This window comes from Staurois parvus, unplaced genomic scaffold (assembly GCF_062004578.1).
Source record: "Staurois parvus isolate SC_StPar_1 unplaced genomic scaffold, SC_StPar_1.0 ptg000682l, whole genome shotgun sequence".
Lineage (NCBI taxonomy): Eukaryota > Metazoa > Chordata > Amphibia > Anura > Ranidae > Staurois > Staurois parvus.
In genome coordinates this window covers 4,017,855-4,038,903 of record NW_028318478.1, presented here as the reverse complement: position 1 = coordinate 4,038,903, position 21,049 = coordinate 4,017,855, and the positions used below count along the sequence as shown (strand labels likewise).

The following is a 21,049-nucleotide window of genomic DNA, read 5'->3' as shown; positions in this document are numbered from 1 at the left end:
TGTGGCGATGGAGACAGCAGCAATGGGAGGCCTTACAGGGACCCATGACACACTCTGGACCTGGCAGCAGCATGAGGAGGCGGTACAGGGGCCCATGACAGATTACGGGCCTGGCAGCAGCATGAGGAGTCGGTACGGGGGCCTATGGCAGATTACGGACCTGGCAGCAGCAATGGGAGGCCCGTAATCTGCCAGCACCCTATGACAAAATGGAACCCACCAGCAGTGTGAGGAGACCTGAAAGTGGCACATGGCAGAGTGTGGCGATGGAGACAGCAGCAATGGAAGGCCGTACAGGGACCCATGACACACTCTGGACCTGGCAGCAGCATGAGGAGGCGGTACAGGGGCCCATGACAGATTACCGGCCTGGCAGCAGCAATGGGAGGCCCGTAATCTGCCAGCACCCTATGACAAAATGGAACCCACCAGCAGTGTGAGAAGACCTGAAAGTGGCACATGGCAGAGTGTGGCGATGGAGACAGCAGCAATGGGAGGCCGTACAGGGACCCATGACACACTCTGGACCTGGCAGCAGCATGAGGAGGCGGTACAGGGGCCCATGACAGATTACGGGCCTGGCAGCAGCATGAGGAGTCGGTACGGGGGCCCATGGCAGATTACGGGCCTGGCAGCAGCAATGGGAGGCCCGTAATCTGCCAGCACCCTATGACAAAATGGAACCCACCAGTAGTGTGAGGAGACCTGAAAGTGGCACATGGCAGAGTGTGGCGATGGAGACAGCAGCAATGGGAGGCCGTACAGGGACCCATGACACACTCTGGACCTGGCAGCAGCATGAGGAGGCGGTACAGGGGCCCATGACAGATTACGGGCCTGGCAGCAGCAATGGGAGGCCCGTAATCTGCCAGCACCCTATGACAAAATGGAACCCACCAGCAGTGTGAGGAGACCTGAAAGTGGCACATGGCAGAGTGTGACGATGGAGACAGCAGCAATGGGAGGCCGTACAGGGACCCATGACACACTCTGGACCTGGCAGCAGCATGAGGAGGCGGTACAGGGGCCCATGACAGATTACGGGCCTGGCAGCAGCAATGGGAGGCCCTTAATCTGCCAGCACCCTATGACAAAATGGAACCCACCAGCAGTGTGAGGAGACCTGAAAGTGGCACATGGCAGAGTGTGGCGATGGAGACAGCAGCAATGGGAGGCCGTACAGGGACCCATGACACACTCTGGACTTGGCAGCAGCATGAGGAGGCGGTACAGAGGCCCATGGCAGATTACGGGCCTGGCAGCAGCAATGTGAGGCCCGTAATCTGCCAGCACCCTATGACAAAATGGAACCCACCAGCAGTGTGAGGAGACCTGAAAGTGGCACATGGCAGAGTGTGGCGATGGAGACAGCAGCAATGGGAGGCCGTACAGGGACCAATGACACACTCTGGACCTGGCAGCAGCATGAGGAGGCGGTACAGGGGCCCATGACAGATTACGGGCCTGGCAGCAGCAATGGGAGGCCCGTAATCTGCCAGCACCCTATGACAAAATGGAACCCACCAGCAGTGTGAGGAGACCTGAAAGTGGCACATGGCAGAGTGTGGCGATGGAGACAGCAGCAATGGGAGGCCGTACAGGGACCCATGACACACTCTGGACCTGGCAGCAGCATGAGGAGGCGATACAGGGGCCCATGGCAGATTACGGGCCTGGCAGCAGCAATGGGAGGCCCGTAATCTGCCAGCACCCTATGACAAAATGGAACCCACCAGCAGTGTGAGGAGACCTGAAAGTGGCACATGGCAGAGTGTGGCGATGGAGACAGCAGCAATGGGAGGCCGTACAGGGACCCATGACACACTCTGGACCTGGCAGCAGCATGAGGAGGCGGTACAGGGGCCCATGACAGATTACGGGCCTGGCAGCAGCATGAGGAGTCGGTACGGGGGCCAATGGCAGATTACGGGCCTGGTAGCAGCAATGGGAGGCCCGTAATCTGCCAGCACCCTATGACAAAATGGAACCCACCAGCAGTGTGAGGAGACCTGAAAGTGGCACATGGCAGAGTGTGGCGATGGAGACAGCAGCAATGGGAGGCCGTACAGGGACCCATGACACACTCTGGACCTGGCAGCAGCATGAGGAGGCGGTACAGGGGCCCATGACAGATTACGGGCCTGGCAGCAGCATGAGGAGTCGGTACGGGGCCCATGGCAGATTACGGGCCTGGCAGCAGCAATGGGAGGCCCGTAATCTGCCAGCACCCTATGACAAAATTAAAACCCACCATCAGTGTGAGGAGACCTGAAAGTGGCACATGGCAGAGTGTGGCGATGGAGACAGCAGCAATGGGAGGCCGTACAGGGACCCATGACACACTCTGGACCTGGCAGCAGCATGAGGAGGCGGTACAGGGGCCCATGGCAGATTACGGGCCTGGCAGCAGCATGAGGAGTCGGTACGGGGGCCCATGGCAGATTACGGGCCTGGCAGATGCCGACGAGGCTTCCAAGTGCGATCAGCCTCATCATCATCAATTAGGGTCTCGGCCTCACTACTAACCCCCTCGGCTGTGTGTGGGTCAGGAGACAGACCTGTCTGTAGACCGGCTACCGAGCCACTCTCCTCGCCAGTACTTCTTCGCCTGGCTGCTGAAGAGGCGGATGTCTCCCCTCGTTCCTGACCGCCCTCTGTTAGCTCTTCCTCACTGTACAGTGGGGCTGAGCCCACAGCATGCGATACTTCGCTTGGTGAGGGAACACCAAAAGGACAGGGGCAGGTAGAGGACACGTGATTTCAGTGGGCTTGCTCCCGGGCCATGCCAACTAACGGTTGTGTCTGACGTACCCACTGACCGTTGGCTGTAGGTGTCAGAGGTGACCTGGGAAGAGGAAGACGACCGAGCCAACCAATCGATGACGGCAGGGTTGTCGGTGGAGACACGACCGCTGGATGACACCGGGAGCACTGGCCTCTGGCTGCGACTAGTGCTGCCTCGACCCCTTCCTCTGCTGCCACGTCTGCTCGCTCCTGAAACATTGCCTCCTCTGACACTCCTCTGCGTGTTGTCTGACATACTCTTTAATTCAACGATTCTGTGTCCCTGAGTAACGATTCTGTGTCCCTGAGTAACGATTCTGTGTCCCTGAGTAACGATTCTTTGTCCCTCAGTAACAATTCTGTGTCCCTGAGTAACAATTCTGTGTCCCTGAGTAACGATTCTGTGTCCCTGAGTAACGATTCTGTGTCCCTGAGTAACGATTCGGTGTCCCTGAGTAATGATTCTGTGTCCATCAGTAACAATTCTGTGTCCCTGAGTAACAATTCTGTGTCCCTGAGTAACAATTCTGTGTCCCTGAGCAACAATTCTGTGTCCCTGAGTAACAATTCTGTGTCCCTCAGTAACGATTCTGTGTCCCTCAGTAACGATTCTGTGTCCCTGAGTAACAATTCTGTGTCCCTGAGTAACAATTCTGTGTCTGTCCCTGAGTAACAATTCTGTGTCCCTGAGTAACAATTCTTTGTCCCTGAGTAACAATTTTGTGTAACTGAGTAACAATTCTGTGTCCCTCAGTAACGATTCTGTGTCCCTCAGTAACAATTCTGTGTCCCTCAGTAACAATTCTGTGTCCCTGAGTAACAATTCTGTGTCCCTCAGTAACGATTCTGTGTCCCTCAGTAACGATTCTGTGTCCCTGAGTAACAATTCTCTGTCCCTGAGTAACAATTCTGTGCCCCTGAGTAACGATTCTGTGTCCCTGAGTAACGATTCTGTGTCCCTCAGTAACAATTCTGTGTCCCTGAGTAACAATTCTGTGTCTGTCCCTGAGTAACAATTCTGTGTCCCTGAGTAACAATTCTGTGTCCCTGAGTAACAATTCTGTGTCCCTCAGTAACGATTCTGTGTCCCTCAGTAACAATTCTGTGTCCCTGAGTAACAATTCTTTGTCCCTGAGTAACAATTCTGTGTCCCTGAGTAACGATTCTGTGTCCCTCAGTAACGATTCTGTGTCCCTCAGTAACGATTCTGTGTCCCTGAGTAACAATTTTGTGTCCCTGAGTAACAATTCTGTGTCCCTGAGTAACGATTCTGTGTCCCTGAGTAACAATTCTGTGTCTGTCCCTGAGTAACAATTCTGTGTCCCTGAGTAACAATTCTGTGTCCTTGAGTAACGATTCTGTGTCCCTCAGTAACAATTCTGTGTCCCTGAGTAACAATTCTGTGTCCCTGAGTAACAATTCTGTGTCCCTGAGTAACAATTCTGTGTCCCTGAGTAACGATTCTGTGTCCCTCATTAACAATTCTGTGTCCCTGAGTAACGATTCTGTGTCCCTGAGTAACGATTCTGTGTCCCTGAGTAACGATTCTGTGTCCCTCAGTAACAATTCTGTGTCCCTGAGTAACAATTATGTGTCCCTGAGTAACAATTCTGTGTCTGTCCCTGAGTAACAATTCTGTGTCCCTCAGTAACAATTCTGTGTCCCTCAGTAACAATTCTGTGTCCCTCAGTAACAATTCTGTGTCTGTCCCTGAGTAAGAATTCTGTGTCCCTGAGTAACAATTCTGTGTCCCTGAGTAACAATTCTGTGTCCCTGAGTAACGATTCTGTGTCCCTAAGTAACGATTCTGTGGCCCTAAAGTCTCTCTGGCCCTAACTCTGTCCCTAATACAGACAGGTCTGTCTCTCTTGAATGACCGGAGGCTAATGGAAAATTGTAATATGGCCGCAATTTATAGCTCCACCATTACACAGTGCTGGCTGGCTGGCTGCTGATTGGCTAATGCGATCACATGTCATGAATGAATGCATTATGGGTCAGCGCACCTTGTCTGCGCGCCTTCCCAGAGATCCCCGCTCCGTCGCCACACATGTCGCCGCCATTTTTGGGAAAATTCGATTCGTGCATCCGAAGTTTGCTAATTTTCGGATTCGGTGCGAATCGAATTTTTCCTGAACTTCGAAAAGAATTCCACTTCGCCATGTTCGATTCGCTCATCTCTAATAATAATCATTGCTTATTGATTAATTAAAAAATATTAATCATTAAAATATCAAATGACAGCATACTTACCACATCATACTCATTGGGCACCTTGACCAGCAAAGTTCTGCACCCATGATTATTAGATTGAATGACATTAAACCTTTTATGGCTTGGTATGGCAATGGTACGAATCACTGTGCTCCGACTGTCCAAAATTTTCATCACTTGATTTGGATGGATTTGTAAGAGAACAGTGCACAAAGGTTCTTTTGGTCCTTGCCACTCTTGAGCTTAAAAGGATATCTCCATTAATAATGTTAAATACCATACATCATCAGAATAGCATATGAATAAAACAGGCATACAATTATGTATATGCAAATGTATTTGGTTTTTATGAGATTAAAAATTACTATAGCCCAATATACAGGGTAGTTAACAACAGTAGAAAAAAATCAACAAAATTCAAGTGAAAGCTAAATAGTTCATGCTACATTTCAGTATACAATTTAACATTTTGTAGAACATTGTAAAAGTTCTCTATTAATAGTTAGCAAAGTATGGTTAGTTCTAATAAATTCTGAATTGATCTATCTGCACTTTTTAACTTGTTTTAAAAAATAGAATAGGAAAAATGTAGACACATTAATAGTACGGTATATGCTGTACATTGCACAAATAAATGTTTATGTATAAAATAACAATTACCTGTAGACCCTTCAGCTGATAGTACCTTCTTAATACTTGCTTGTTTACGTTTGATTTTTTTAAAGTTCCTCTTTCGAGAGTGAGCAACTATCCAGGCAATAAAGAAGCTTACTGAGATAAAACAAAGAAAGCAGTGTTAAACTAAGAAGAACTCAAAACTAATAAAATTCAAAATATTAGTAAAATTAAAGAAAAAAGTGATTAAAGAAATGTTGCTACTACATTAAAGGGTTGGTAGGCTGATTGGATAAAAAAATCTTTCTTGGATTTACATATGCTTCCAGCCTGTACGGTGTGTGTGTGTATATATATATATATCTATATATTTATACAGTTGTGTTCAAAATAATAGTAGTCAGACATCACTAACCTGATCAATCACTGTTTTTGGTAGAAATGATATTTCTACATGGCAAATAATTTACTAGCAGGTGTAGTAGAGTAATAGAAATCCAACAGACCCAACAGTCATGATATGCATGCTGCTGATTCTGTGTAATTGAAACACTAATTGAAAGGGCATGTTCAAAATAATAGCAGTGTGGAGTTCTATTAGTGAGGTCATTCATTCTTTGAAAAACAGGTGGCAATTATTGCCCTTGTTTAAGGAAGGAAGGCAGCAAATATTGTACATGCTGGTTACAGTGCATTTCTCTCTGAAATTCTCAGGAAAATGGGTCGTTCCAGACATTGTTCAGAAGAACAGCGTACCTTGATTAAAACATTGATTGGAGAGGGGAAAACATAAAGAAGTGCAGAAAATGATAGGCTGCTCAGCTAAAATTATCGCAAATGCTTTAAAATGGCAACCAAAACCTGAAAGACGTGGAAGAAAGCGAAAAACTACCATTGGAATGGATAGAAGAATAGCCAAAATGGCAAGGACTCAGCCAACAATCAGCTCAAGGAAGATCAAAGAAGGTCTAAAGTTACCTGTGAGTACTGTTACAATTAGAAGACGCCTATGTGAAGCCAAGCTATCTGCAAGAAGCCCCCACAAAGTCCCACTGTTGAAAAAAAGACATTTGCTGAAGAGGTTATAATTTGCCAAAGAGCACATTGACTGGCCTAAAGAGAAATGGCGCAACATTTTGTGGACTGATGAAAGTAAGATTGTTCTTTTTCGGTCTAGTGGCCGGAGACAGTTTGTCAGACGACCCCCAAACACTGAATTCAAGCCACTGTACACTGTGAAGACCGTGAAGCATGATTGCGCAAGCATCATGATATGGGGATGTTTCTCATACTACGGTGTTGGGCCTATTTATCGCATACCAGGGATCATGGATCAGTTTGAATACATCAGAATACTTGAAGAGGTCATGCTGCCTTATGCTGAAGAGGAAATGCCCTTGAAATGGGTGTTCCAACAAGACAACGACCCCAAACACACCAGTAAATGTGCAACATCTTGGTTCCAGACCAACAAGATTGATGTTATGGAGTGGCCAGCCCAATCCCCGGATCTTAATCCAATAGAAAAATAGAATTCCATCCTGGGCTGGAATACCTGTTCACAGGTGCCAGAAGTTGGTTGACTCCATGCAACACAGATGTACAGCAGTTCTCAGAAACAGTGCTTATACAACTAAATATTAATTAAGTGATTCAAAGGAAAGCAAAATCTTCAAACATTTTTCAGTTTATATAGTGAATGTTTGAGTTTGTAAAGAAGAATACAAACACTGCTATTTTTTTGAACAGTCTAATATTCACTTTTCTTCAATTTTTTTAGAGGAACAACACAAATTTGATGTATTTTTCTTCATGTTTTGATTTGGAATAGAATGTGTAGTGTTCCCAATGCATTTGTGTGTATGGAAATAAAAGCTATTAGAAAGATTTTGAGCTTTATTCACTTTTTTCAACACACTACTATTATTTTGAACACAACTGTATATGTGTATATATATATATATATATATATTGTGGGAACTCGCTTCAACTGGTAGAGCTTTTCTTGTTTAAGCACACAGCAACTCGCTTTCTTTTTCAGGGCCTTTTTAGCCCACTTTTATTTAAATGAAAGGTCAAACATAATGCTTCCCACACAGCGGTATCCACCATCAAACAAAGATTCAGCCTCCTGGCTTACACACAGCTTGATGTCTGTCTCCTGCAGACTTCTTCAAGAATTATGGCCACTAGCACACAGCTAGTCTCTAACAGCCCCTTGCTGCTTTTGCCTTCAACCTCTCCTAGGTGAAGCCCACCTGACTCCTGTCTTCCACATGGAGCCCTCCTGACTCCTAGCTGCCGGGGTGGAGCCCTGCTGACTCCTAGCTGCCGGGGTGGAGCCCAGAACCCTGGTCCTGAATCTCTCTAAAGGCCTGCACACACCTGTGCCATCAGTCTCCTGACCTATCCCAAAACCTGGTCCCAGGATTGGAGATTTCATCCCTCCCAGATCTCTTTGAAATCTCCCGACTCCAGATCCCAAAACAGACCTTACAAACAAAGGAGAGTGAAAAGCCACTTTCCTCCGTATCAAACATTTACCCTGGAGCCCCTCAACCTGCCTTGTTGAGAATCCTGGGTGACTGATCACCACACTATCACATATCCCCCCCCTTTGTTTTGATCCCGTAGGGGGCAGAACACACAACTTATCTCTTCTGGCACCTCTGTGCCAGCTCTCACTTACAGGGGTCCAATCTGGTCTGACCATACCTTTCTTAAAGGGGAACTCTACCCAATGACTCCTTTGGTGTCTCTCCCCAAGCCCCATTGTCACTCTGCTATGGGCTCTACTCAGACCTTCCCTATTCTTTTTCCGGGTGCATTTCCATAACCACTTTCTCTCCTGAGATCTTAACGGGGTCCCCCTGGCCTTTCTATTGACCTTTCTGCCCCTTTGCTTCAGGTTCCAAGGTTTCCTAATACCGCTCTCAGTATTACTGTCCCAAGGCTGCAGGGGAACTATTTCTACTGTATTTGTACCAGGACCACCCCCCTGATTTCTTGTACCTCTATCTATCAAACCTGCATGACTCATTACCACAGCATTCAGTTTACCATGAATGGTTATATTCCAGTCAATATTACACCTTTCAATATCTTTTCCAGCATTTGTTCGGACAGTGTCTGTAGAGGGTACACCCACCATAGGGCAGCCATCACCCACGTGAACCTCACAAAATGCCACTTCACCTGGTGTCATGCACTCTGCAGGCAGCTGTCCAACCATTTTAGCTTTTCCTACACCACTTGGATATGTATCCAAACCCTGTACAGATGACCTCTTTTTTGATCCATTTTGCCAGTTTTCACATACCATTTCTCCCTGTATTTCAGGTGTCTTATCAGACCTGCTACATAAACCTCTTTTTGGCCCAATGACCCTGATTTCTTGATGCACATCCGTTTGAGCCCTGGTCAGGATCTCTGCTGTTCTCTGGTCCATGCTCAGCCCTTCCATCTCATGTGGTTTGTCCACTGGTGCAGTCAACACGCCCTTCACTGACAACTGACCAGCACCATCCTGGACCATAGCAGCAGAAATGCTTCCCACCTGGCTGTTAGGAGGTGAAACCTTTGACTCATTTTTCATTTCTCCAAAACTTCTCTCAAATACATTGACAGGTAGTCCAGCAGCATACCCTGATACAACTTTTAACACCATCAACAAATTCTGAAATAAACCACTTTCTTGTTCCCGTTTGATATGTACAGCCAGCCATTTGGTGCTCCACCTAGTGGTACTCCGCAGTACCAGACCATCTGACTGTGGAGGAGACACCTCAATATACATTGGTTGTACATTCCAAAGTTCAAGCATATCCTTTAATACTTTGGTTACAACCCAACCACTTGACTCTATACCCAAGACCTTCCTGACCATATTTAGGGCACTGGGAACGCTGAGAGACTCACCTGCGGAGACTTGAGAAGTTGAAATTTTTAAAGGGACCTCCTCCAAACTGGAGATAACCACAGCCTGGTGCTCTACCAGAGCGCTGCCATGTGCTCGGCTCACTCTCAACATCTCAGACTCAGCATCCACAAGCTGCCCCTGATCATTCCCAGTGACATCATTTTGACACTCCATGCCAACATCACTTTTGTGGGTCACAGACAAAGTCTCTGCTGTATGCACACCCTTATCTATAGGTTGTTCTATAGATCCTCCTGCTGGCACAGCAGAAACCGTGTCCACCTTATTTTGCATAAAAGCCTCATCTAACAACGAGATTAGCCTTTTACCCCAACTAACCCAGTCCATTGTATATGTGCTCAATTCACCAGTGCTCCTCAGCACCGAACCATCCGCCAAAGGAGACACATAAGAATAGCTGGGCTTAGTTGTAGATCCATTGCACAAATCACTCTGGATCATGTCAGACTTGGGTAACACCTGTTTTCCCACTGCAGGTTGCAATACCTCACATCCACCACTTTGCTCTGGTGATACTTCCTGAATTACACACACATTTGCATTTTTCCCAGGCTGCATTAACCCGCTGTTCACCTGAACACTTTCAGTATTGTTAGACTGCACCAACACACTACTATGACAAGGTGCAGTTCCACTCTGCTCCACCAGAGTGACATTGCAGTTGTCCAGGGCAACCTCCGGCTCCAATACACGGAAACCCCTGGAGATGTCTAAGGACACCTGTGCTGTCTTACCACCAGTTGCTACGAGAAATGACCCATCTTTAATTACAGATTTTGAACTGCAAGAGCTCATGGTTTTCCCAACAGCAGTACATTTCTCATCAACATTAGCATTTGTAGCTCTTGTGGGCTGTACTAGCCTACTGCCAACCTGTGACTGGCACACATTAGTGACATCACTTGCTTTTTGAGAACCATGCACAGGTTTTACTTTAACCCCTAACTCCCCACTGTACAAGGCACTGCACAGGGAAAAGTCATTCTCAAAAGCGCATTCAGTGGCCCAACTAACTGGGGTCACCCCTACATCAGAATGGACAGTCTCATAACCAGTCCTTCTCAACATGACAGTCCCAGCCATGGTTTTATCACACACAGTCTTACCCACCACAGTAGTAGGTGTCACCATCTTCATTTGAGTGCGTCGTCTCATAAACGCATCCTCAACTGCACTTTCCTTGGCAACTTTTCCCTTGCCCCAAGGTGAAGTAACAGATGCCCCCATAGGCTCCATGGACTCTCTGGCACCCCCTGCAGGCCCAACAGAAACTTCCTCCCTGTTGCCAGAGGTGGTTGCCGACATTTTAAAACAAGAATCTGGGCTTGCAGTTGTAGATATTTGCGCAGTATCAACGGTATTCCAGAGTCTGGGACAGGAAAAGATCCCATGTCCCCACTGACCACATTCCACACAGGGTATATTTCTACATTTCTCTTTATTGGGATACTGAGCCACATCTCCAATGCAGCTCCTCCTTCCAGGCAATATTTTTTCTCTGGTCGCCATGGGAGATTGCACTCTCCAAGCAGAACTTCGCTGGCTAACACGCTGTATTGGCTCCTCTTGATGCCACTTGCCCTGATCCTTGTACGACATAGCCCCCTGTACACAGACAGCCCGACTGGCCTCCTCTGTGTTGCTATGGGCCTTCACTCTTGGTCCTGACCTCTGGTCAGCCCCTCTCCTTGCACATAGCTTGGGCTTCTCTCTGCTGGACCCTCTTTCAAGCCATGACACATTCACATTTTTCACAACAGCTACTGGTTTAACTGCAGCAGCGTTGCCAGGGGCGACAACACCCCTCTCCCAGGTACGGACATCCTGCAGCTCTCTCCTTGCACTGAAGGTTGGCTTGCTTTCCTCTTTCGGTTGGTTCAATGCTGCCAGGTGCCGCTTGCACCAGTCCACAGCAGACTCACCCACATTTAAATTTCCCGGCTTGGCTGGGGCATGCGGTATATAACCCCCTAGCCACAGGGCTCTATCTCTCGCTTCAGCAAACATTGCTTCCTTTTTTTGTTTTGACCACCCCATCTTTGCAGTCATGCACACAGCAGTGTTACACAGTTCAGCAACACTATGGAACACTGTCTCTTAAAGGCAAAGTCCTTTTCTTTAGCAGGTTCTCCTCACCTGCACACACAGATTGGTGCATAAGTCTGCACGAACACAGTTCATATAGCAAATGAACTTACTTCAATTGCCGGGATCTCCAATTCTGCCCACTGCATCCTCCACCATATGTGGGAACTCGCTTCAACTGGTAGAGCTTTTCTTGTTTAAGCACACAGCAACTCGCTTTCTTTTTCAGGGCCTTTTTAGCCCACTTTTATTTAAATGAAAGGTCAAACATAATGCTTCCCACACAGGGGTATCCACCATCAAACAAAGATTCAGCCTCCTGGCTTACACACAGCTTGATGTCTGTCTCCTGCAGACTTCTTCAAGAATTATGGCCACTAGCACACAGCTAGTCTCTAACAGCCCCTTGCTGCTTTTGGCTTCCACCTCTCCTAGGTGAAGCCCACCTGACTCCTGTCTTCCACATGGAGCCCTCCTGACTCCTAGCTGCCGGGGTGGAGCCCTGCTGACTCCTAGCTGCCGGGGTGGAGCCCAGAACCCTGGTCCTGACTCTCTCTAAAGGCCTGCACACACCTGTGCCATCAGTCTCCTGGCCTATCCCAAAACCTGGTCCCAGGATTGGAGATTTCATCCCTCCCAGATCTCTTTGAAATCTCCCGATTCCAGATCCCAAAACAGACCTTACAAACAAAGGAGACTGAAAAGCCACTTTCCTCCGTATCAAACATTTACCCTGGAGCCCCTCAACCTGCCTTGTTGAGAATCCTGGGTGACTGATCACCACACTATCACAATATATATATTCAGCCAGCGATAAGCTCTACTGTAAAAGTGATCTCTTTTTTAGGGCTTCAAAGGGGGCCTCCACACCCGCCACAGTTCCCAGGCTGATGAAGCCGGGCCACCTGCAAGCACTTGGATCAGCTGAGAACAGAGGAGCAGGAGAAAAATAAGTTCTTCCCCCACCTCTGCGCTGAATGAAGCCAGAACAACATGTAATATGTCACTTCTGGTTTCAGTTCTATGTTTACTGGCCACTACCACTGCCCACGCAATGAGAAGGGATGTTGTTAAAAAAAAATAAAGGAAAAGTGTAAAAAAGTACATTAAAAAAACAAAATACAAAAATTAAATGCACCCCATCCCCATCTGCTCACAAACGCAAATGCAAACACACACATAGGTCCAGCAAGCATATGTACACAGTGATCGCAGTGAGGTACAGTATCACCTCAAATGTTAGAGTGAAAACAACAATTCTAGTGCCGAAGCTCATGTTTAATTCTAACGTGATAATCTGAAAAGCCTTTTAAGGTGACACCTGGAGAATATTAGGTACCCTAGTTTGTTGTCATTTAATGGGTGTGCAAAATTTTAAATGTGTATACATGTTTGGTATCTATTTACTCAGCGCAACATCATCGTTTGTATTTTACCAAAAATGGGTATTTTATTGTATTTGTGTGCATTAAAAAGCATTTAAGTACTTTTTTTTAACTATTGTTCAACATAAGAAATGGCAGCAATTACCATTTCATTCTCCAGGACCTTTGCTTTTAAAAAATATATAATATTTGGAGGTTCTAAGTAATATTTTGCATGGGCAGCAAGTGGTTAATAAAAGTTGTAAAGCACTGACCACTAAGTACTTTTCATAGGTGAACTGATCACTTTTGTTAATTTTTGTTTGATAATTGTTGTAAGTTATACAAACCTAAGGGAAAAGAGCAAATGGTCACAATAAGGGCACTGTATCCAAATATGCAGCCTTCAAAGTAGTCTGTAACAGTCAAAGGAGCACAGGGGGCAAGTTTTTCAGATGATATCTGTTCTGGCTGAGGACATGGATCACCTAAGAAATAAAAAAAAATGTTTTTTGAAAATTGTGGAATAATGTTAGTCCAACATACTGTATATGAACTAGTGTAAGTCCTCCTTATTGTGAATAAATCACCAGGACCAAATTACTTACTCCCAAAAGTTCTCAAAGAACGTAGCCCTGTTATACTCAGACCATTTATTCTCATTTTTAAGGACAGCCTACTGACTGAAATGGTACCAGGGGATTGTCAAAAAGCAAACCTGATAACGAGTCAAAAAAGGTCCAAGATTTATATCTGGAAACAAAAGACCATTCAGCCTAACATTGATAGTATGTAAACTATTGGAGGGAAAAGGAAGGTACCATATCCAAGAATTTGTTGATGAAAGTAGTATCATTAGCTGTAATTAAAATGGGTATATAAAGACTGTTCTTGCCAGACCAACCTTTTAACATCCTATGAGGAAGTAAACTGCAATTTGGATAGAGGATGGTCTGTTAATTAGATTTAATTAAGGAATTTGATATAGCACCTTGTAAATGCTTAGTTTTCCATATAAAGTCTTTTGGCACTGATGAGGTCATATGTACCTGGATAGAAAACTGGTCACAGGATCATGTTCAGACAGTAGTGATAAATGGCCTATTTTCTGAATGGTCTAGTGTTGTGAATGGGTACCTCCGAGCTTTAACCTGGGACCACTTCTGTTTAACTTGTTCATAGCGATATAGAGGTTAAAAAAATAGTTCAATCCATGTTTGCTGATTATATAAAGCCATGCAGAGCAATAATATCAGGATATAGCAACTTTACAAGAGGACCTATTCAAAATAGAAGGATGGGCAGTTAGATGGCAGATGAGGTTATCTTTGAAAGATGTAAAGTAATGCACTTGGAAGCTAAAAATATTCATGCAAGTTACTTGCTTGATTGTTGTGGAGGCCTATAACTTCCTACATTTCAAAGCAGACCATTTTTAACATGTGTATCTCTGTTGTGGGCATGCGTTTACCTAGATGGTTGCCTGAATGGATGTGCGGACCATCACACTTGGGACTGTTTTTACTTATGAATTTTTGGCTGATAGTTATCTTGGGTTACCAATAATTTAGCTTTACTCCAGCTCCTGAAGAATACTTGTTTCTTGAAATGACAATCCCACACATGTATTAATCATTTTATTTATCTGCAAAACTGTTTTGTGGTAATATGAAGTGGACATACATAAAACTTGGTGAAAATAGGTTGTGAAATGTCAGCCTTGATGTATTTATGTTTATTTTCAGCAATAAACAATAAAACTTTAGCAATTTTATAACCATATATTTTCATGTGATGATAATGCCTAAAAAGTCCTAAATACTGTAGTTTTTGTTGGTATATCCATGTTTAGGTGAATACCAAACGGTATTGGTATTCCCCCCCTCCCTGAACACTCTCATCCCACTGGGAAGCCTAGACCTGCAGCCGGAAATGCCATAGACTGACCATAGAGATGATCGAAAATTTGAATGTCCCCTATCATCTCTATGGTCTTAGAAACCAGAAGTGACAAGTATTTTGTCACTTACAGTTTCGCCAAATGTAAACAAGCCATTGCTGGCTTGTGAAAAGCATCAACTCAAATTGAATCTGTTAAGGACAGAGGAGAGATTTGGGGTCTAATAAGTAATACTTTTTTTTTAAATTTAAAGTGTCCCATCCCCCTGTGCTCGCACACAAAAGCAAATGCAGGTGTTGGTCCCACACGCATATGTAAACAGCAATCACACCACACATATGAAATGTCACCATAAATGTCAGATCGAGAGCAATAATTCTAGCATTAGACCTCCTGTGTAAATCTAAAGTGATAACCTATAAAGGATTTTAAAGCTTCGCCTATAGATAAATTAGTTTATGTAGTTTGACACCATTCCATGGACATCGCAATTTTAAAGCATGACATATTTGGTATCTTTTTATGTAGTTTAACATCATCTTTTAAATTTTAAAAAAATGGGCATTATATTGTGTTTGTGTGCACTAAAATTATAGTGTATTTTTTCCAAAGAATTTGTGTTTGAAAAACCACTTCGCAAATAGTGCATGACATAAAAATATCAACACCAACCGTTTTATTCTAGAGGGCCTCTGCTTACAAAATATATAATGTTTTGGGCTTCTAAGTAATTTTCTAGCATAAAAAAATTATTTTTACATGTAAACAAAAAGAGTCAGAGTCAGAATAGGTCTGGTCTTAATGTATAGATGATACGTGTATTACTTGATGTCTCTGTTTATAGATATGGAGCAAGAAAGGGGCTATGTATTTCTACTACATTAAAATCTGATACCTTAGATATACTGTACATAATCATAAAAAAAGGGTAGGTCTTCTTTAGAGATGAGCGAATTTCTCAAAAATTCGATTCGGCTGATTCGGCGAATTCCAGTGTGAAATTCAATTCGATGCGAATTTCTTCGCTACGAAGATGACTTATAAAAAGGGTTTCTAGGCTTCAGAGAGCCTTTAAATTAGTGCAGAACACTGTACCTTTAATTTAAATGCCCTTGGAGATGAGGAAAGAGAAGGAGAAGGAGAAGGATGAGAAGAAGGAGAAGGATGAGAAGAAGGAGAAGGAGAAGGATGAGAAGAAGGAGAAGGAGAAGGATGAGAAGAAGGAGAAGGAGAAGGATGAGAAGAAGGAGAAGGATGAGGAGAAGGAGAAGGATGAGAAGAAGGAGAAGGATGAGAAGAAGGAGAAGGAGAAGGATGAGAAGAAGGAGAAGGATGAGAAGAAGGAGAAGGAGAAGGATGAGAAGATGGAGAAGGAGAAGGATGAGAAGAAGGAGAAGGAGAAGGATGAGAAGAAGGAGAAGGAGAAGGATGAGAAGAAGGAGAAGGATGAGGAGAAGGAGAAGGATGAGAAGAAGGAGAAGGATGAGAAGAAGGAGAAGGATGAGAAGAAGGAGAAGGATGAGAAGAAGGAGAAGGAGAAGGATGAGAAGAAGGAGAAGGATGAGAAGAAGGAGAAGGAGAAGGAGAAGCAGAAGGAGAAGGATGAGAAGAAGGAAAAGGAGAAGGATGAGAAGATGGAGAAGGAGAAGGATGAGAAGAAGGAGAAGGATGAGAAGAAGGAGAAGGATGAGAAGATGGAGAAGGAGAAGGATGAGAAGAAGGAGAAGGAGAAGGATGAGAAGAAGGAGAAGGAGAAGGATGAGAAGAAGGAGAAGGAGAAGGATGAGAAGAAGGAGAAGGAGAAGGATGAGAAGAAGGAGAAGGAGAAGGATGAGAAGAAGGAGAAGGATGAGAAGAAGGAGAAGGAGAAGGATGAGAAGAAGGAGAAGGAGAAGGATGAGAAGAAGGAGAAGGATGAGAAGAAGGAGAAGGATGAGAAGAAGGATGAGAAGAAGGATGAGAAGAAGAAGGATGAGAAGAAGGACAGTTCTGTGTATTTGTTTCCATAAATGGATCCATTTATGGAAACAAATACATACAATGTTTCAACCGCTGTATGGAAGGACAGTCCCAGAACTGTCATAAATAGTCTATTTCTGACAGTTCTATGACATTCCCTCCATACAGCGGTTGAAACAGCTGTATGGAGTGAATGTCCCAGAACTGTCAGAAATAGACTATTTATGACAGTTCTGGGACATTCACTCCATACAGCGGTTGAAACATTGTATCTATTTTTTTCCATAAATGACATTCTGCAGATACACTTAGAGGAGCGCTGCAGATACACTTTTTGCCGGCTTGGAATTATTCTTATTTTCATCCTACTTCTTCTTTTTCTTCTTATGAGGATGAGGATGAAGAAGAAGAAGTAGGATGAAAATAAGATTAATTCCAAGCCGGCAAAAAGTGTATCTGCAGCGCTCCTCTAAGTGTATTTGCAGAATGTCATTTATGGAAAAAAATAGATACAATGTTTCAACCGCTGTATGGAAGGACAGTCCCAGAACTGTCATAAATAGTCTATTTCCGACAGTTCTGGGACATTCACTCCATACAGCTGTTTCAACCGCTGTATGGAGGGAATGTCATAGAACTGTCAGAAATAGACTATTAATGACAGTTCTGGGACTGTCCTTCCATACAGCGGTTGAAACATTGTATGTATTTGTTTCCATAAATGGATCCATTTATGGAAACAAATACATACAATGTTTCAACCGCTGTATGGAAGGACAGTCCCAGAACTGTCATTAATAGTCTATTTCTGACAGTTCTATGACATTCCCTCCATACAGCGGTTGAAACAGCTGTATGGAGTGAATGTCCCAGAACTGTCAGAAATAGACTATTTATGACAGTTCTGGGACTGTCCTTCCATACAGCGGTTGAAACATTGTATCTATTTTTTTCCATAAATGACATTCTGCAAATACACTTAGAGGAGCGCTGCAGATACACTTTTTGCCGGCTTGGAATTAATCTTATTTTCATCCTACTTCTTCTTCTTCATCCTCATCCTCATAAGAAGAAAAAGAAGAAGTAGGATGAAAATAAGAATAATTCCAAGCCGGCAAAAAGTGTATCTGCAGCGCTCCTCTAAGTGTATCTGCAGAATGTCATTTATGGAAAAAAATAGATACAATGTTTCAACCGCTGTATGGAGTGAATGTCCCAGAACTGTCATAAATAGTCTATTTCTGACAGTTCTGGGACATTCACTCCATACAGCTGTTTCAACCGCTGTATGGAGGGAATGTCATAGAACTGTCAGAAATAGACTATTAATGACAGTTCTGGGACTGTCCTTCCATACAGCGGTTGAAACATTGTATGTATTTGTTTCCATAAATGGATCCATTTATGGAAACAAATACATACAATGTTTCAACCGCTCTATGGAAGGACAGTCCCAGAACTGTCATTAATAGTCTATTTCTGACAGTTCCATGACATTCCCTCCATACAGCGGTTTCCGGCAAAAAGTGTATGTGCAGAGTTCCTCTATTCTGCAGATACACTTAGAGGAGCTCTGCAGATACACTTAGAGGAGCTCTGCACATACACTTTTTGCCGGCTTGGAATTATTCTTATTTTCATCCTACTTCTTCTTCTTCTTCTTCTTCATCCTCATCCTCATCCTCTTCTTCTTCTTCTGAGGATGAGGATGAGGATGAAGAAGAAGAAGAAGAAGAAGAAGTAGGATGAAAATAAGATTAATTCCAAGCCGGCAAAAAGTGTATGTGCAGAGCTCCTCTAAGTGTATCTGCAGAATAGAGGAACTCTGCACATACACTTTTTGCCGGCTTGCAATTATTCTTATTTTCATCCTACTTCTTCTTCTTCTTCTTCATCCTCTTCTTCTTCTTCTGAGGATGAGGATAAAGAAGAAGAAGAAGAAGAAGAAGAAGAAGAAGTAGGATGAAAATAAGATTAATTCCAAACAGGCAAAAAGTGTATGTGCAGAGCTCCTCTAAGTGTATCTGCAGAATAGAGGAACTCTGCACATACACTTTTTGCCGGCTTGGAATTATTCTTATTTTCATCCTACTGCTTCTTCTTCTTCTTCATCCTCATCCTCATCCTCAGAAGAAGAGGATGAGGATGAGGATGAAGAAGAAGAAGAAGAAGTAGGATGAAAAGAAGAATAATTCCAAGCCGGCAAAAAGTGTATGTGCAGAGTTCCTCTATTTCTGACAGTTCTCTCACAGCTTCTTCACATGTACAGCGGTTGAAACATCTGTATCCTAAATGGAAACTAATAGATACAAATTGTATCTATTAGTTTCCATTTAGGATACAGATGTTTCAACCGCTGTACATGTGAAGAAGCTGTGAGAGAACTGTCAGAAATAGAGGAACTCTGCACATACACTTTTTGCCGGCTTGGAATTATTCTTCTTTTCATCCTACTTCTTCTTCTTCTTCTTCATCCTCATCCTCATCCTCTTCTTCTGAGGATGAAGATGAAGAAGAAGAAGAAGTAGGATGAAAAGAAGAATAATTCCAAGCCGGCAAAAAGTGTATGTGCAGAGTTCCTCTATTTCTGACAGTTCTCTCACAGCTTCTTCACATGAACAGTGGTTGAAACATCTGTATCCTAAATGTAAACTAATAGATACAATGTTTCAACCGCTAAACATGTGTTCCTTCTGTCAGAGAACTGTCAGAAATAGCGGAGCTCACTGCAGGGACACTTTTGCCGGCTGATCGGGAAATGTTCGATTCGCGCACCCGAAGTAGGCAAAATTTCGGTTTCGCCGCGAATCGAATATTTCCTGAAATTCGACTCGAATTCCGGTTCGCCTGGTTCGATTCGCTCATCTCTAGTCTTCTTGTTCTAAAAGTTTGTTTACTGTTACCCCTACAAAGGATGTTAGGAGGAGAGCAGTTAAACAAGATGGAGGAATATGGTTAACTTTATGACATACAATGTAAAAGGATTAAATACTCCAACAAAAAGACATAAGGTACTAAGGAAAATACACCAACAATCTATTGAAGTGGTGTTTCTTCAAAAGGCACATATATCCCAGGATTCAAATATTAATCTATACTCTATGTATTTACCAACTTGGTATTATGACACGAAAAGGTTTCTTCACAGTGAGAGCTGTGAAAATGTGGAATAGACTCCCTCAAGAATTGGTTCTGGCCAGCTCAGTGGATTGCTTTAAAAAAGGCCTGGATTCTTTCTTAGATACACAGAATATAACTGGATACTAACATTGTTAGGTAAAGTTGATCTAAGGAATATCTGACTGCCTCTTGGGGGATCAGGAGGAATTTTTTCCCCTGCAGGAGCAAATTGGATCATGGATCATGCTTTGATTAGTTTTTTTGCCTAGACCCAGAAGGCCAATATTTATTCTTGAGAGGAACGTTGCAGGGAAGAGAGTGTACACTAGTAAATATTTATTGCCCTAATAAGAACCCGATGATATATCTGGATGAAAGATTAACAAAACGTACAGACTTCAAAAGGGGTAGTTTGATTGTGGCAGGGCATTTTAATTTTTGTATGGATCCAGAGATGGATGCTTCACCGTGTGTCCGGAGAGAAGTAGGAGTCTAAAGAACATTTAAAAAAAGTAACATCAATGTCAGCTGCTGGATTCTTAGAGGGTTAAACACCCAAAGGAAAGAGACCCTACTTTCTTCATCCTACATAGGATGTATTCAAGATTGGATTATATACTACTTGAACATAGGCTCTTGGAGTCTTTGATGAAAATTATTATTGAAGTAATATTTTTATCGGACCATGCCCCCGTCACAATGAGACTACAGTTTGGAAGGGAACATAAATAAATAAATCTGTGGCAATTGAATGAATCTACACTACAAAACCCCAAAGTAGAAACAAGAGTAAAGTAGGAAATAGACCAGTATTTTAAGTTAAATGAGTCAGAGGAGGTTTCTATCATCACGGTATGGGAAGCACATAAAGCCTTTATTAGGGGTATATTGATTGCAATAGGAGCAGAGATAAAGAAAGAACGGGGAAAATTAATTTGGATATTAATGGAAGAACTTCACCAGCTGGAAAAATTATACAAAAAGAAAATAACTATAGAGTTACAACAAGAGATAATATTGAAAAGAGAGGAGCTAAAGGACTTTTTGGAACAAGAAACAAGGAGTATT

At 43.7% G+C, this 21,049-nt stretch overlaps 1 protein-coding gene across 1 annotated transcript in view; it reads right to left on the bottom strand.

Annotated features, from left to right (window-relative positions):
• Positions 1-21,049, bottom strand: part of LOC149447558 (dual oxidase 1-like) — a 219,885-nt gene that overhangs the window by 86,050 nt on the left and 112,786 nt on the right. The window contains exons 15-17 of the mRNA XM_089652420.1: positions 13,353-13,490; positions 5,659-5,769; positions 5,038-5,240 (exon numbers count right to left, since the gene is read on the bottom strand). Coding sequence (XP_089508546.1) covers positions 5,038-5,240; positions 5,659-5,769; positions 13,353-13,490 — 452 coding nt within the window. The remainder of the gene's footprint in view (positions 1-5,037; positions 5,241-5,658; positions 5,770-13,352; positions 13,491-21,049) is intronic.